The sequence below is a fragment of the Malaya genurostris genome, chromosome 2, assembly GCF_030247185.1.
Source record: "Malaya genurostris strain Urasoe2022 chromosome 2, Malgen_1.1, whole genome shotgun sequence".
In the NCBI taxonomy this organism is placed as follows: Eukaryota; Metazoa; Arthropoda; class Insecta; order Diptera; family Culicidae; genus Malaya; species Malaya genurostris.
Window position 1 is genome coordinate 345,584,500 of NC_080571.1, and position 18,361 is coordinate 345,602,860.

The 18,361-nt window shown below is 36.6% G+C and overlaps 2 protein-coding genes across 2 annotated transcripts in view; both read right to left on the reverse strand.

The window, feature by feature from the left end:
• LOC131431965 (uncharacterized) overlaps positions 1-18,361 on the reverse strand; it is a 115,169-nt gene that overhangs the window by 1,847 nt on the left and 94,961 nt on the right. The window contains exons 2-3 of the mRNA XM_058597960.1: positions 5,172-5,385; positions 4,925-5,109 (exon numbers count right to left, since the gene is read on the reverse strand). Coding sequence (XP_058453943.1) covers positions 4,925-5,109; positions 5,172-5,385 — 399 coding nt within the window. The remainder of the gene's footprint in view (positions 1-4,924; positions 5,110-5,171; positions 5,386-18,361) is intronic.
• LOC131431964 (uncharacterized) lies at positions 5,820-7,739 on the reverse strand. The gene has a single exon (XM_058597959.1). The coding sequence runs from the start codon at positions 7,729-7,731 to the stop codon at positions 5,899-5,901; it is 1,833 nt and encodes a 610-aa protein (XP_058453942.1). The 5' UTR covers positions 7,732-7,739; the 3' UTR covers positions 5,820-5,898.

Here is an 18,361-nt window from a genome sequence, read left to right on the forward strand (position 1 = left end):
ATCGGTTTTTTTTAGTACCAGTAAAATTCCTCCAAAGAACTAATTGCGATGTTTTTTTCCATTAAAAAAAAACACAAAAACGAAAAAACCCGATTTGCTTTGTGTGTCGGTAAATTTTTGCTCTCGTTTGTTCCGCCTTTTTGTCAGCAAACGTTAAAAGACGCAATATTTAAAGACAATCTTTCTATTCAGTTAGCGTCAAAGCCTTGGTATTACATTCCTTTTGTTGAAATTTGACCTGTTTTAATAGACTTCGCAGTCGATTCATAGCGTACAGAGCCATTGCATGGTTCGGTGCTAAGCTCCTATTGACACTAAGAATCCTTCCAGGTCGGGGCTCGAACATACGATAAATGGCTTGTAAAACCAGCGCCCTATGCAGCGAGAGAACTAGTTGGTGGATGTATTTCGAGCGCCACTCGCACCGGACCAGAGGTAGTTACTTTCTACAATATTCAACTACAGGAGCTTTGCATGCAAGAAAAAATACACTCGAACGGTAGCGGTAAGAAATCAGAATCGAACCCAAAGCGTTACTATCAATAATAGATGCGCTAAATCCGCGAGAAATTGAAAACTGAAACGCGCGATGTTCGAGTAAAGCGATAGACAACTATTTTTATGCAGGTGACAATTTCCGCAGAACTTGAAAATTCACTTAAATATAATTGAAAAATCTGCATAAGTTTGTCATATGAACGCAATAAATAAGTCCGCATACAACACGTCACTTCGAGAAACCCCATAAAAATGATTGCATTTTTATTCTACATCTTTTTCGATGTTCTTAGTTAATTATTAAAAAAAAATGCTTATAATTGTGATATTGAAAGAAGTTAAACAGATTTCAGCGAGGACATTTGTTTTGCTTTAACATTTTCTTGCTCGGCAAGCATTTCCTTCTTGGTAAGAAGAATTTTAAGGTAGACCACATCAGGATGATCTAATTTACTCTTTTTAATTTCAGTTTCAATGATAATATAGCCTTCTTCTGTTGTCAGATTTTACTCTGAATGTCTTTTTTTTCCTACTCATATTTTGCTCTTTTATTTGGATCAGGGAAAAGTCCACTGGAGGTAGTTTCTGTCAAACTTGTTCTCCAGCAGGCATAAAACCTCCTTATCTTTTGCATCAACAGATTACAATCCTACAAATAATACATTTTCCTTAGATCTAGTGCTTCTATAGCAACTAAATCAAATGAGCCAATAACATGAGGAACGATTTCCTGATAACATTACGTGATAAATGAAAGTCGAAAGAATTGAAACATTTGTTAAATATTCGTCACATACTACCAATCGGCTCGTTATATCCATAATTAGTTCTAACATAGGAAATTCGAAGAAAAAATAGAATCGAAGATTACGACGTCGAATGTCTAATTGTAACAATTGCAATTACTCTGAGCAATCGATCTGCGACTGAAGTAGGTCTGCCACAAAACTAGCTTTACAAACATCTCGATGGACAAATCATAAATCAAGACCAATCAGTTTGCAGCGGTCATGGTAACTCGGTAAGTTTAAAGTATATCTCCATGGAAAACGTCGGAGAGCTAATCGGACAAATTTGCGTTGAATCGCTTCAATGCGTTGGATATCGTTTTGGTAATAAGGTGACCAGATAACCGCAGCATATTCGAGAGTTGAGCTAACTAAAGCGCAATACGGAGCTTACAAGCAATGTCCATCAGCGATTTTTTTCAGTAACGCAAATAGTGAATCCTTAGAGCTTAGAGGTTAAGAACATAGTAAGCTCTATGTGTTCTTTAAATTTTAACTTGGATTCCAGAAGAATACCCAGGTCCTTAACAAACGATGCGCGTTCGAGAACAGTTAGTGAAACATTATAGTCGGACTTTAATACAGACTTTTTGTTACTAAAAGAGATGAAGGAGCATTTAGTAGCATTCAAAACCATTTTGAAATATGAAATATGAAAGTGATCGGCAAACGATAGTTTCATACACTTGATCGAAAAATTTAGATCGTTGAGATACAATAAAATTAATAACGGTCCAAGGTGACTTCCTTGAGGAACTCCAGAGGTAACAGCAAATGGGGAGGTTGTACAGGTTCCTATTTCCACTACCATTTCATTACCAGTTGGATATGATCGAAGCGAATTCAAAAATAATTCGTTTAATCCCAGTCTTAAGTAGATTGACTCGGAGATCGATATGTGATGATTGATTTTGTCGAACGCAACAGCGAAATCGATGTATATAGAAGCTACTTGTAGTCATGGTTGTAAAGAAGGTATGATGAAGGAAGTGTAGGTTACAAAATTTGGGGAAGGAAGCATCAATTCCACGGATTGGAATACTATACTCTTGTTCACATAGGATTTCTTCCATATTTCAGCAAAATTGCAGAACGCAAAGAACAATCGAAAATGTTGGATAGTGGAACCAACAAACTATGAGAACAATTTCTTATCGCCACGGATGGAATCCCAGAACTTCTTCGTTTCTTTTCTTGTCCTACTTCGCTTCGTAAGTCTGTCGTGGAAATTTTGCTTTAAGAGTGCGATTTTTATCATACACAAAATTTGAAGAATAGCATTCCATTTATTAGGTTCTTTGCATTATTGAATGTGTTTCCATCAGACATCAATATCCTTGAGTGCGAAAATCTTTCGATTTCTTCATTGGAATGGGAAAACGCAATCACATATCGAAAAGTTTTTGTGATTCCTGGTAACAGCTCTGTTGAAATAGCAACTAGTCTCCCTCGAGATCGAAGAGCATAAAATCTAAATTTCGTCCACTGAACATTTTCTAGAACCGCCTTCTAGCAAATTTTGGTTTGATCAAGGTGAAAACTCACCAATTCGGCCAGCTCGACCAATTGCTGAAACGATCGCCCATCTTGAATTTTTTAGGGTTTCATAAAACTCACAAGCTTCAACAATTCGCAAAGAACTTTTTTTGTTCGAACAAATGATTCACAAATGTGGAATGATGTTTTTTTCTTTAATTCGCGCGAAATCCGCGCCATAGCATCAAAATCTTAGCAGAAACCGCGAAAATCGCGAAATTCGGGCGACCGTAATAACCCTGCTTGTGCAACCTCATTCAAGTGTGTGGTAGAAATTGTTCGTCGTAGTTAGGTCGTGCTCAAATGTTGGTGTTCCGGTACCATTATGGAAGTGAAGAAGTAAAGGTTGCACAATTCACACAATCAATCAACCAATGTGAACCAAGCGTGAAGTCAGTTTCATTAGTATTTACGTTGTCCAGTTATGCCGCTGACATTATCCTCCCATCATTAATGAGAATTTTTAAAGTCACGCGATATTTAATACGAATTTTCCGTTTTTTTGTCGGGAATACGGCTTACTTTACTATGGGGCGCCTTTTCAAAATTAATCCTCTGAGAGAGTGATCAGTTTTTGATCGTAAATATCTCTTGTTGTATCAAACGTATCAGCATATTTTTTGTAACATGACTTCGGCAATATACATTTTTAGTTGTATGAAAAAATCACAAACAATTCAAAATTAAAGTTTTCTGAAATGTTGGGTATCAATGAGTATCATAGTAGAAGGGTAGGTACAAAAGGCTAACACTTGATATATTTCGTTCATTCTAGCCTGCGCAGTTGACTGAGCAGGAAGTAAAGCAAGTGCATCATTCCGATTGACACAGGTCCAGTTCCAGTATAAAGAATTCAGTTCAATATTGATGTTCGCAGAGCCTATTTCCCTTAAAAAAGATCGAATCGGACTTTCCGAATGGACCACCTAAGACGCAGCCGCGGTCAACATTTAAATGAAATTATCTTCAAAAAGTAAATGTCATGTACCAATCTAACGTTTAAAATAAAGAACCGATGAGATTTTGCAAATTTTATGCGTTTTATTGTTTAAAAAAGTTCTCAAGCTCTTAAAAAATCACCCTTTAAAAAGGGACTGTGAATCAGGAGTCTGTGGCACTTTCATATCGGGTATTGTTGGATTTCCACTCGAGACGTCAATACATTTGAGCACTTTGAGTCCGAAACATACTTAGCCGTGTGCCAATACTTCCACCACTGAAATTTATACTAATAAATATTTCCCTCCTGAGACACTAGTGGAATACACATACTTTGCGTGAAGATTTGTCATTCTTATCCGAATGAAAAACAGTAAAAAAATTAACTATAAATTTATAAAACATTCATATTACTGCGTTAGTTTAGTATGAAAAGTGTAGAGAGTGCTTGAAGGAAGAGGATATTTTTCGAATAAAGCCTGTCCACGTAAAATTTCCGATACTTTTCTATCAGTGTAGATTTTGAATTATTTCACGGATAACTGAAACGTTTCACATGTATTACAGCTGAATGTCACCACTTTATTTCGTGGTGCAGCATGTGTTAACATTCTTGTTACAATCAGTAAAATGATGTCGAATTAAGTGGAAGTGCGCAAACACATTTTGTACGAACAGTAGCAATATACGAGTTTATCTACTCAATCTTACCAAGAAACTAAAACTACCGAAAATACCGTGTTTTGTGTTTGTAAACCATTTGACCAGCGCTTGACTGTGAATCGAAAGGTATCGAAAAGTATGCTCCCGACAAATGGACAAAAATTTGTTGGCCATTATTGAGCAAAATCCCCAGTGAAATATGGCTCGCGAAGTTGGAAAGGCAAAATCATACGTACAAAAAGTGAAGCAGAGGCAAGGACTGAAGGCGTATGTTACAAAGCGAAAAAGGTTCCTAACTGTGACGGGACAAGCGAAATTGAACTGCAAAAAGTCGTGCTAAGCAGCTTTACACTAATTTTTTGCAAAAACTTTTAAAAAAATTTGGTTAGCATACTTATACACAACTTTCTTGAACATCAAATGAGTAGGAATGGGACAAATATTGTACCAGAGAACACAAAGATGCGCCAACAAAAATATCATCCCATCCCACTACTCACATCCTTTGGTCGGAATGATGACCGTTTGTCCTTGGTTGATCGTATTTTCGTCCAGCTCATCGTCACTGTGTCCCGATCGTCCCGTGGCCCGTTGATCGCCACGCTTTGCCTGTGGTTTAACATGGAAAGAGTATTTGGTTGCCATTCGGAGATTTTTGACCGTCATCGTGTACTGTTTACTATTCCTAGAAAAAAAGTTGCTACAGATTACTTCCATTGTTTCAATTCATCGGAGTTTGCTACTTACCCACTATCATCCGAGTTATCGGTCAGTATTTTAGAGCGACACCGATGGGGACCCCAGTTCTGAAGTTCACAGTAGTACACATTGAATGATCGGCCCCGTCGTCTGGGATGTGGCAGATCTTCATCGTAGTCCTTCTCGCTACTATCTACCGCTTCCACCTCCCAGGTTAAGTTCACCGATTTGTAGTCTGGTTCGCCAGAAAGCGATCGAACTTCTGCAATTCGAATAAGAGAAGAAAAGAAATGTAATCGAAATTTTTACAAAGTTTCCGGACTTAATAGATAGGATGATTTTCGAAAGATAGAAATCGTTTTTACCTATAAGTCACGAAATAAAATTTACTACGAAAGTGTTTTTTTGTGGAGAAACAAACTAAAACTAAACAATTTATAAAATTATCAGTTCGAAATATTTGTTGTTATTTCATACTACTGAGAACTTTATCATGAATTGCTGATTATATTTTCGATAGCATGGATAAAAAAATATGAACATACCAATGAAGAACTGTAACTCAAGAGAAATCGCACTCAATCACTTTTAAATACCTATATAAAAACATGAATCATATTAACTAGCAGAACGAGGATCGTTGTTCTAGAAACAAAAACGCTGTGAAATATTCCCGACATTGCATTATAACAACTTGTGTATTTTCAAAGAACTCATGTACAAAAGTTAACATAGAATTGATAGCGTCCAAAACAAAATCAGTTAAAACCATTCTTTATTGTAGAAAATTTTCATACACATCTTCCTCGGACACCTTATCTCTGGCTTGCTGTATTTTCGCCAGCCGTTCGTCGGCCAATTTTTGCATTTGTCCCAGCAGATTCGAATGGGGTTCAATCAGTAACTGAAAGTCGGCATAGGATAGCTTGTACACCTCGCATGCCTCCAGGGCTACCACGTTGGCCGTTCGCTTCTGGTCCCGTTTCAGTAGAGAAATTTCCCCGAAGTGAGCACCGTCCACCAGGTGGCCCAGCTCCCTGCCTGCCACCGAATAAACGGCCGCCGTTCCACTGGCGATAAAGTACATGGCATCGCCGAAGGTACCGGCCTGAATGATAACGTCATTTTCGAGGAAAACCTCCATCGTCAGCCGGTCCACAATGTCCTCAATCAGCGCGTGAGGTAGATTCCGAAAAAGTTCGACGTTCTTCACCAAATGTTGGCACGTTTCCATTCTGATGCTGCGTCTCAAATTGTTCGAGATCGTATTTTGAATTTCTTCCTCATTGAAGTACTTCATTCGGTATCGATTGGCAAAATGGCGCAGCATCTTATCCTTGGATTCCGCATTCAATCTCTTGTTGTGAGCGAAAGCGTTCAACTCGTTGACAATTTCATCATACTTGGTTTCGCTCAAATCATAGGAAATAATCACCCGAATCAGTGTCAGTGTGACATAGGTTAACCAAATCCATCCGGCAAACACCAAATACGACGTAAGTAAATCGTATGTCACTGTGGGTCCATTTGTTTCGACGTGAACCGACTGCAGCGCCACATGGATGGAATCCATAATCGATCGGATGTACAATCGCAGCAGGGTTTCGTTCTGCACAGCGTCATTAATTTTCCGCACTACAAACGCTTGATCAGGTGCTGATACTAATTCCTGAAATGTTCTGGGAAATGGGTTCTTCAAGGCTAAGTTCCGTTTAAGTTGTAAAAAACCCGGCAAATCCATGTGACGATAATATGCTCGGTTGAGATCCGTCAGAAATGAATTCATGAGAATTGTCTCCTTGGATGGACGATCTCGGATGGGTGAGTTCATTGCCACGAGCGGAAAGATATCGCTAATGCAGGAGGTCCAGTGAAGAACGTAAATCGTGGCAATAATCAGCTTCATTATCATAACCTTGTTTTCACTGGCATTGAAGAACTTCGGTAAAACTTCGAAGTAGCGATTAATGTCTATGAATCGAAACAAGTGGACCACGTACAGAAAAAGTATGAGTATCAAATAGAACAGTGGCTCCTTGTTATAGTAACTCTCGTCAAGTTTATACAAAAACAATATAAACGGAAATGCGCCTAGCATATCATAAACTACTCGAAAATAGCGCAAATAGTTCCACACAATTTTGCCTGGTTCAAGCACAACTTCTTTTGTTTCGGCAACCACATATCCAGTGATGAATTTCATCAGGACCTCCGCAGTCAAAATCGCCGAAAGCACCATATCGAAACGAATGATCCACGGGAAGTCAGCGACATCAATGTATATCAGGTAACTCACCACAAACGATAATGTTAGCATGTGAATCGTCAGAGTTATAAACATCACAATGTCCCAGTACTTCCGAAAGACACTCAACGGATGAATGATGTACACTGGAAAATCCTCCACCAGCCGTTTGTTTTCATTGGCAATTTGAGCGAAACTTTTGAAATATGCTGATGTATCCGGATGTTCGGGCGAAAGGAGCATACACTTTCGTACACGACGACAGATTCTAGTCCAGACTGATGTTTCCGGTCCGATCGAAACTAGATTCGTCCCGGAATCGTGCGGTAAATTACAAATGTGACCTTCCGGTAAACCTCTCATTTTGCCACTTGATTTAAGCGACTTCGACTTGACAGAAAATATCACTGCCTACTACTACGATGATCATATGGTTGATTGTGTTTGATGCGAATCGACTTTCATCGCTTGTATTTTTTAGAATTTCTTTCCTGAATCTATGTAATTTTTAGAATGTAACTTTTATAAATTTGTCTGTAAATTTGAAGTAGCATACATCTTTTCGGTTACTGTAAGTAGCTATTGTGGATATTTCCTATACATTATCTTAAATGTCAGAAACTTGTTATGCTCAAGTATTGTTATTTTCAAAGATGATTAACCATTGGTCTTCGGGTATTCAAGTTCTTTGTTTGTCATATACTCACTTGAGAATTAATGGAAAATTGTTTTAGTTTCTTCTACACACTATGGTTTGAATCCGCTTCGTTCGGTAATTTTTTCGACGAAAAAATGCAGTAATTGATAGAAGTACCCTTTATTTCGGCGTATGAATTTTATTTTACCGGATTATCTGTTTTACTCAAGTTTTCATTGCAGAATTCTGTAAAAAGTATACAATTCAGGCGGTAAATCTGAACAATCGCTAAGTACAATAAAAATCATAAAAATCATTATCTTCCAATAACCGAACTTCTGTAAATACTGATTGTCGTGAAAACTAACTGTCACACAGTTATTAAAATTTTCAGTAAGTGTGTTTTCAAATCTTGAAGGGTTCGTCGAATGGATTGAGATACAGGATTTTTGAACATTAGACCGGTTTTAAGCTTTTTGCTTAGGGTAAAGGTGGGTAATAGTGCGCGGTACGAGTTATCATCGAGTATTCCGAGTATTACGGAAAATTCGAGTATTCAAGTTCTACGGAAAATTCATTGTGCGCATAATTGTGTACCACCAAAGATAAATAATAAAGACATGTATGCGCTTACAAATATTAAAAAAAATCTGGCCCGTTCCCGGTACCTTCTAAAATGACCGCACTCACCGCTTGGTGGAGCACGAGATTAATTGCATTGTTATCATTTCGACCAAAGCGACGACACCAAAGTGTCCCATGAAATCTCAATATATACAAATGAGCTAACGTGTCTAAGGCTAAGACAAGACTTGACAACTGAGGGGGCTGCTTTTGTTCCAAAATGGACCAGTTACTGATTGGCTGATTTTGATGTTGCTACCCGCACATTGTGAAAAGAAAAAACTGTTGCAGGGTACGCGAGCAATGATGCCAAGTATAAAGAAAATCAGAGAACAAGTTTATTAAAATGTATAATTTTAGCTCACCAATGAAAATGAAAATTTTCAGATGATGTTTCACTTTGTAATAAATGTTTATAGTGGCAGCACTGTGTAATTAAAATCAGCATCAAGCCGTTTTTCTTTCTAGTGAATTAAAGTGTAACCAAAAAATATTTTTTCAAATTAGTATAAACTCGAAAGTTGTTTAGTTTTACGAGAAGAATGAACTGTTGTGTTCCACACTGTGGTCGCACTAAGCATTTCTATCTAAACTTAACTTTTTCCGGTTTTCAGACAATCCGGTAATACGTCAACAGTGGATTCGATTTTACGTTCAACATGAAATATTTCGTGTTTTGTCAACAAAGCTCAATTAATTGTTTTAAGCAATAATATATAATAAAAAAAATGCATTCACCAAAACATTTTTCATGTTTATTGCAAATCAAAAACCGAGTATAAACATTTAAATTAAATAAATATTTTTTTCTTAGCATAAAATTATTTAAAAAATCTGTAAATATGGCTACACTGTAGCCAATACGTACACGGAACCGCAAATCAACCTAATTTTAAGTACATTCCACCCAATTTGGGGGTTTCGTTCAATAAGCTAATTTTAGGTAAAGTGGCTTTAGGTAGTTTTCGTAAGACACGTGCAAAAAAATACTCAAAGATGAGTTATATTTACTCTATAGTTGAGTCATATTGACTCAATTTCAAGTTAATACGGTTTACTTAATTTTAGTTTATTGAACGAAACTCTCGCTGTTGGGTGGTTTTGCTCTTTGTATTTTGACAACAATTGAAGGAGCGAATGAAAGGAAGTACTCAAAATTAAGTAAAAAGAAGTCAAATAATAGGTAGTTTTTATTTTCCGTGTAGGTATTTATTCCACAGGGCGAAAATGCCGAGAAGGATGATTCGAAAGGAAGAATAAGAAGTCAGTTGTCAGGTCTTGTCTTAGGTCGAAAGGGTTCTCACGGTTTGACATTTGAATTATGAATGCGATGATGGGAACTCAGCAGTGCAACCAATTTATCAGTTTCACGGAGGACCGTAGATGTGCGCCAAAAAAAGATCGTGACCAAGGGGCAAATCACTCTAAACTCTAGACAATCTCATACTAATAAACTCATGTGATTCCAAAATAATTTTCTCTAATCTCATTTAATCCCAACTAGTCTAGATAAGTTTGGGTAATTTAAAACTATTCCAACCTACTAATCTTGGCTAATCTTGTTTGAAGTGTATCTGTCATTCGAGCTCCCACGCAGAGATGCTATTTATACAGATTTATCTGTATTATACAGATTTTTACATGCGCATACAGATTTAATACAGAGTACAGATTTTATACAGATTTCTCAAATTAAATACAGATTTATACAGATACCACAAAAAGTAAGAAAGAAATAATGAAACTTTTCCGTCTGAGTGTGTTTGATTGCCCATATTAAAATGAAATTTTTTTCGTACAGCTGTTTAATGATGAACGCTGAAATACATTTATATCATAATTTGAAACCAATTTGAACTGATGTTCATGGAAGTCATGGCGTCATGAAACTTTATTGTCAGACTGAAAAGTTGTATGACCTGACTTGACGTTGCGTATCGGGCGTTTGAATTCCATGTTTGAATTCCAAGTCATCATTTTCAAACGAAAAAAGTATATGGATTTACAATTCAATTGTGGTTGATAACAAAAACAATTAAATTTCGTCGTTGAATGTTCTTGTCAGTGCGGCAAGGACTTACGATATAAAGGAATTCTCCTTGCATCTGCCAGTGCATCTATAACAATAATCTAATGGAATAACATCTTTAAACATCATTTTATTTCCGAAATTTCCTTTCATTAGTGAATACAGATAAATACAGATTTTTTATACAAAGCAATACAGATTTTCTATGAAAATATCTGGCATCTCTGCTTCCACGTTTACAGCTTCTTATGTCAAAATAATGCTTTTCCAGATCTCGGCTAAACTTCTCTAATCCCATTCTAATCCAGCGAAATCCCTGCTAAACTTTTTCACTCCCGGTAAAACTTTTTTGAGTTCAGACAAAGTTTAGAGTGATTTGCCCCTTGATCGTGACTATCATGTCTGGAAATTCGTTTGTGGTACTATTAGAAACAAAACACGATTGTTTCGTAGCTTTCATGCTCGTAAGCAACATAATAATTGTAATCGTTCATTTGAGGATATTGAAAAACAAGGTTTTATGTTTCCGTAGACGTGTTAATGATCTTGATAAAAGTAATATTTTATTTGTAATACTTCAAAAAGGTGCTGCTTAGATGTGCACTAATCGCCACCTCTCCCCTACTTATAGACAGAAAATAATGTCATATCACTATGTCCACTTGCTGTCAAGGGTAATTTCTGGTGGACTCGACGGCTTGTGCAATGTTCTGGTTCCGATTCGAATCCTCTTTTCGTTTCTGTGAAAAGTATCAAAAATTCGAAAAACCTATTCGTAAGCTGAAAATGTGTGTTGTTTTGTGAAATCCGAAAATCCATCCAAATCCAGAATTTTGACCAAAAGAAAGCAAACACGAAAAAAAAAATACCGCACGATTATTTAGATCTATTTGGTTTACAGTTTACGGTAGTTGCTTGATCATTTTTTTACCGAGCGATCGGTAATCAATTCAATTACCGAACTGATGACCGAACGTTCAGCAGTTGAAAATTCCGAATTCTGCGAAATTTTCTAAGCGTGTATAACATGAGCCTACGATGCATTGGTGACTTGTTTCTTTACTTATATGTAACAGAATTACAATTATGATTATCACGTGAGATTTTTTTAATCGATTTTTCATGTTCGGGTCAAATATAAGGAGTGTATCGAGAATAAGCTATCCACAAATTTTTAATTCAAATTATGATAAAAAACGATATTGTTTTCTAGCTAAAAATTGATCCTTTATTGTACGAGGTTAAACTTGAGCAACCAACCGGTTGAAATTTAAGTTATTCCTTCACGAATTTTCAAACGCTAGATCGAACGCTCTTCATCAAGTTCCGGACAAGTGTTTTTAAACTCCTGCATGTTCCCAGCTGCCTTACCAGTCTTCTTGAAGACCGTCTTCACGATTACCCAGTAACGTTCGATGAGTCGAAGCTGAGGGAAATTTGGTGGATTAATATTTATCTCAACGAAATTTGATTGAACCGACCTTTCCGCATCGCTCACATCCTCCCAACGACGACAGTAAATTGTGAACCTGGAAGGATTTTTGAGTCCTCCTTTACATAAGTCTCATCGTCCATCAAAACGCATGCATCCAGACCCTGCAAAAGACGCTTATACAATTTCCGGGCCCTTGTTGCTGTTCGTTTATTCTGTTCTACACTTTGTTTCGAGATAATCTACTTCTTGTAGGTCTTCAGGTGATTTCGCCTCTTGATACGCTGGATCATTCCGACACTCGTTCCTGCTTTTTTTGCCAAATCACGTATTGACATTGATTTGTTCTTCATGATTAGAGATACTACTTTCTGGTCCTGTTTCGGTTTGTAAGAACCGGGTTTTCTGCCTCTTTCTGGTAGCACATCCAAAGAATAGTGTTCCCCAAACTTATTAATGATGGTTTTAACACTGGCATGATGAATTCCAAACCGCTTCGCCAATTTTCGCATAGTAATACCCTTCTCACTTAGCTCTGGATATCTATTGAACTTTCCAATTTCGAAAATGAAGTTTTTCTCTTTTATCGCAGCACTTTTTCTAAGGGGCAAGGATAGCATTCTGTGAATCATATCAAAAATAAATTCATCTGTTTATTAAACCGAGACCAAGGGAATAGATCTTCTTGGTTTTTCCAGTTACTACCCATATCCAAGATAAATACAAACATAGAAAACACTTAACTCTTCCAGTTTTCTGTTACCTGTTTTTTCATTTTCAATTTTTCTTTTTGTTCCTTTTGTGGTTTACCTACTTACGTTTCTACCTACTTACGTTTGTATAAAAGGAACTTCACTGCAGCATTCTTTCAATAAACTTAAAAACCCGATACACTGAAGAAGGATGTAAATAACATTCCGAAATACGTATCTGTATTATAACGTTTGATACACTTTCGGAAAAATAGTTACTGTGAAAATAGTGACTTTGTGAGAGTGAAATGACGTGACATAGTGGAATTCAACGGTACAACAACAGTACTATTAGAAAGCTGACAGCCAAACGCACAGCATGCTGTAATCTGAGCATAAAAAACCATCACAAATAGGGTAAGGGCTCCCTATTTCATCTCATTTGTAAGGACGTCGCCTTCAAACCCCGATTTAGCCACTAAAATCACTGTAACTATTTCATATTACTGCTTCATTCGCCTTGCTCCACGTTGAGAATTGATTCACATTTCTTGAAAATTCAACTAATATTTATAAAACAGCTAAAAACGCTAATGATGTTTTCACTACTCTGTTCCTAACTTCATCTCAAAGGATTTTTATCCATCCTATCGTTGATCTTTTATTCATCCTATAAATTAGCAATGGCGACAGCAATCAAAACAAAATATTCCACTATTACACTCTCACCCGCATACGCATGGCTGCCAGATGGCTGACTAAACGCTGCCAGATATACAACTCAAACGATACAACCGTACCCACCAGGATTTTTCCACATTATTATTATTGGTAAAAAATTTCCGCGTCTAATTAATAGGGCAATGACTTACGGAGATCTAAAGAACTATCTTTTAACATCATTTTATTAGTTAAAACAGATAGATATAGACTTTCTATGCAAAGTAATACATATTTTCTATTAAAATATCTGGCATCTCTGTGCACAGCCGATGAAACATACACACACTTCACAGCGTTATGTTGGCGTATAGCGGAATGAAACCAGTGCTACTAGATTTGCCCCAATGGTTATTACTTTTTATACTTTTTGGTAATAATTTGAAGAAGAAAAACAATTTATTTTTTGTAACAATATGAGATAACTTGGCAACTTTGCGAAACCAAATGAGATGAAAACAAAGTGCAATCAAGTGAACGAAGTGAAAAACTTTCATCTCATATTTTTGAAGACTTTTATTGCTTGTCGGGTAATTTTTTAAGTTTTTAATCGTTAACTAAACAAGTGGCAAGTGAACATAACTAATTATGAAGTCATCCAGCATTCGATGGTAGTGTAGTTGCGAGAAATAGTAATCATGTTTTGGGACAAATCGATTAGTAGATATTCAGAAACATGACGAACTGTAAATCTTGAGATGAAAATGTGTCCTAAATTGAAAAGTGAGTTTATTTCAAATGAAAAAAACGATAACCGATGAACTTAAAACCATTTCTTTCAATAGGAAAGTGTGACAATAGCTTTTATAATCATTTTAAAACGTTTCACAGTTTGGTTCAGGTAGGTTGTAAAATATTATTCATGTTCAAAGTAATGAGGTGAAGGGATGAGATGGAAATAGGAGCTCAGATGAAATAGGGAGCCGTTGCCCTACATGCGTACAGCACAAATATATGTGAATAGCTTATTTTCGATACACTCCTTACTAGTGGTTTTCAGTAGGGTTTTGTGCCGTTTACTGGTTCAATGCGAGATTTACAACATAAAACTGAAGATTGATACAATTATTTATCAAAATTAAAAATATGTCTAATTTTCAGAATCCAGATTCTAAACTTGAATTTCGAACCTGGATAAAGAAACTGTGTTCAGTTCCAAAATCTAACCCAGAAACCACGAACCGACAACTTATTTCTGACATATAGGTTCTGAATTTTGGAAGTGAGTTCTAAAACTGAATTTAGGAATTAAATTCTGAAACTGAAGAAAGAAATCAATTTTAAAATTCAGGTTCGGAGATCTAACATTTAGTTCTAGAATGTAGATTTCAAATTCTTCTGAAGTTGGGATCCTAAATCAGAATAGTTTCGAATCCCGTACGTTAATAAATAACTAAATTCAGTTACAAAATTTTGTCAAGAAACCAATTACAGAATTAGGATTTTTTCTTCAGAATCATAGTTTTTCACTCTGAACCTGTTAGTCTGAAACTAATTTCCGTAACTGAAATTAAGCTCAGAATTTAGGTGGAGCCGAATTCAGCATTAGAATTTAATCCAAAATTCAATTCCTCGTTGCTGATGGTTGCAGTTGACTGCTCACCACGACGTCCGAACAAAAAACTTATTGGAACAAGAATAAAGAATGGTTACGAACAAACAATCGGACCCTGATGAGAAATGGTTGAATACATTTCTTTCCGCTCTTTTCGTTGAAAGTGAAATCGAGCTACCCGTTGCCGACCTGACATAAGGAGCGCTTCTCGCACAAAGTGAATTACTATTGTGACTAGCCAGCATCCGCCCGGGGCGGTACCGAACTACTCTTCCTACGCCCCTGACCACGCCGCTCCGTGTTTCGAGTCCCGTGCGCGTGGCCCAATTTCGTCTCGCTTTCAACAACCCTGTTGACCGAGTGCCATCCGAGGCATGAAAGATGTTTTGCCTTTTGATCAGATCTGCAGACAAATTCAATCTACCTTAATGAAAATCCATTATTTTGTATTTCACCAGACAGGCTCCTTAGTGGAGAAATGAATGACCTGTACACCCATGAAACGCCCCGGCAAGCTATTGACAGCACCAAAGGCACCGAAGAGAGATAGAAAGCATTCACTTAACCTTTGAATGCGAGGTGCATAATTTTCATTTGTCTACTGCGGATATACAAGGGCTATGCTTATGAAAAAAATCGGCAGTGTATGCGGTATAAGTAACTACTTCCATCATATTTTTTACTCGTTAACATATTATAAATATATGAAAAAAATAAAGAATTCGAGAGTTCAGAACTCGATCAGATGTAGAACTTGAAGAATTGGTAAAAGTGGTACAACTCATTGGAAATTTCATGGCGATTACAATATACAATTTACATTCCCGATAAATAATTTAGTAAATATAATCATCGAAAGCTTTTCATCCTATCGATGAAACCAATTTCCTATTGTCCAACGGGCAATGGCTCTCCGTTTTTTTTTATTCATCATCTTCATCTCATTAACTACTGAACCATAAATTTGAAACTCTATTAAATCTATCCTCAAAGTTATCACCTGGGGATCGGCATTCGTCGCCATGTCGAAAGCGTGAAACAAGATTGGAATTCTATACAGTGTTGAAAATGGTATAAAAAAATCACCGCTGTGATACCAAACTAGGCTCATAATAATCATTTACTGTGTTATCTCGATCAACCGAACTACCGAACTACAGCCCAGCACTGCGCAGCATATGAAAAAAGAGAGAGGAGAAATTATGCACGCAACAAAACAATCATCATCATCATTGTGCACAATGGAGCTCGAGCATAAATGGTTGATAGTTAGCATCACGACTTCGATGACAGGCGGTGATTAGTCAAGATCATAATGATGATGATGATGATGATGGCGATAAAAATGGTGGCGATAACAATATGGTCATGCTGGGGCGATATCGGTTCTCCCCATCTCACTGCATCGCACGGAGTCAGGAATCAAAGAATCAAACTTGAGAAGTTTTCCTTTCGTTGGTCGGATGCGATCACCACACACAGACACACACACATACACACTCACAACAGAGACGGGGAGTAACCAGAGCAGAGATTTTTCGAAACTGATAAAACCTTCGGTAGGTCGGGCGGAAAACTGCTGCAAGATGTAATAAGCGAAACAATGATATCGTAAATTATACGCCATTTGAGCGATTGTGGTTGAGTTTCGTCTGGGAAGTAGGAATGGTGTTGCGGTGTTGTCACATATAAGAAATGATCGGGAGTGAATTTAACCTGGATTTATGAAGCATTGATATCGGACACCAACCTCCATTAAACCAGAAAAGCAGCCGTGTCGATGGCAAATACAATAGTTGATGAAAGATTAATTTAGTAATTCCTATTATTATTATTATAATATAAATATAAATGTGACATATCCTGTATTTGTCCTCCACTTCACTTGAAAACAGATTTGAAAGATTTCTTCTATGATGATTACATGGCTACTTTGATTAAAAAACGAGTTCGACGCAATTTCGTCAATTAGCATATTGTCGCAAAACTGAAATGTAGAGGCGCTGCTTGTTTAGAGATGATACTATAAGCAAGAGCTGTCAAATCCGTAGGAAAATTTCTAATTACTCAAACTCTTCAACGATTTCTTATGAAAACGGGCCAATTCAGTTGAAAAATCATAGTAGAAGTTGAAGAAAAAGTTTTAGTCTGAGGTGGTAATGTTGATCTTAGTTCATTGTGCGAAATCTACCGTTTATTCAGAATAGAGCATTAAACTTGGTTTGATATCATCTTTCAAATGCCTGGAAAAACAAAAAAAAAAAAGTATCCAAAATAAGTAATACTCGATCGCTATACATTCTAGTACTTGAGAAATCAACATTGCACTGGTTTCTGTTTAAGAAAATGTTGATCCAAAAAACCTAACCTTATAGTATGTTCACATTAGCTGATCCGTATATCACTTGATATCAGAAGTGATATACGGATATACTTGATATCCGATGATATCATGTGCGATATCATACAATTTGATGTCAACGCGTATCACCATTTTATAGTATGTTCACATTAGCGCTGATATCAAGTGATATACAGATATATTTGATATCCGATGATATCATGCGCGATATCACTTAATATCCCATACAATTTGATGTCAACGCGTATCACCATTTTGGCATGATAGCCGGGATATCATGTACGATATCATGTCGAGTTGTCAAAAATCGCAACTAGCAACACGGATAATGACATTGAACGCACTCCTTTATGAACGTCACTTTGAGAGTGACAATAAACAATCATTATAATTTCGAATTTTTCAACGAATACTGGCGTTCGGAGACCATTAAATGTAAGACTTCAATTATTGATTGAATTGTAGGAGAGAAATGCAAGATTATTTATCTTACTCCTAATGGGAAAATTCAATATGACAACTTGATTGTCAAACGATATCATTTCAATCATATGTGAACACTTCGTCATGATATGCATATTATCTCGGTATATCAAGTGATATCAGCGCTAATGTGAACATGGTATTACCCAATTTCACACATTTCTGAAGATTTTCCATGTTTAATCGTAGTGTACACTAAAAAAGTAGTAGTAATAACTTTGAAATCGATTTTCTTCTACTCCGAGTGTACTTTTATTTATGATATCTATTTGTACTATTGAATAAACGATAAAAATGTTGCAAATCACTACCGCCGATATAAATATTTCCATAAGAATCCTTGGTTCCATTTTCCAAGTGTCGCTACCGGTAAATAGCTTTGCGACAATGTGCCAATTGACATAATCAAAAATGACGGAAAGTGCTGAGCGGGTTGTGCTTGACTGACGATTATATCAT

What these genes read in the sequence shown, in the direction of transcription:
- LOC131431964 (XM_058597959.1), bottom strand. Translation starts at nt 7,731, where the DNA reads ATGAGAGGTTTACCGGAAGGTCACATTTGTAATTTACCGCACGATTCC.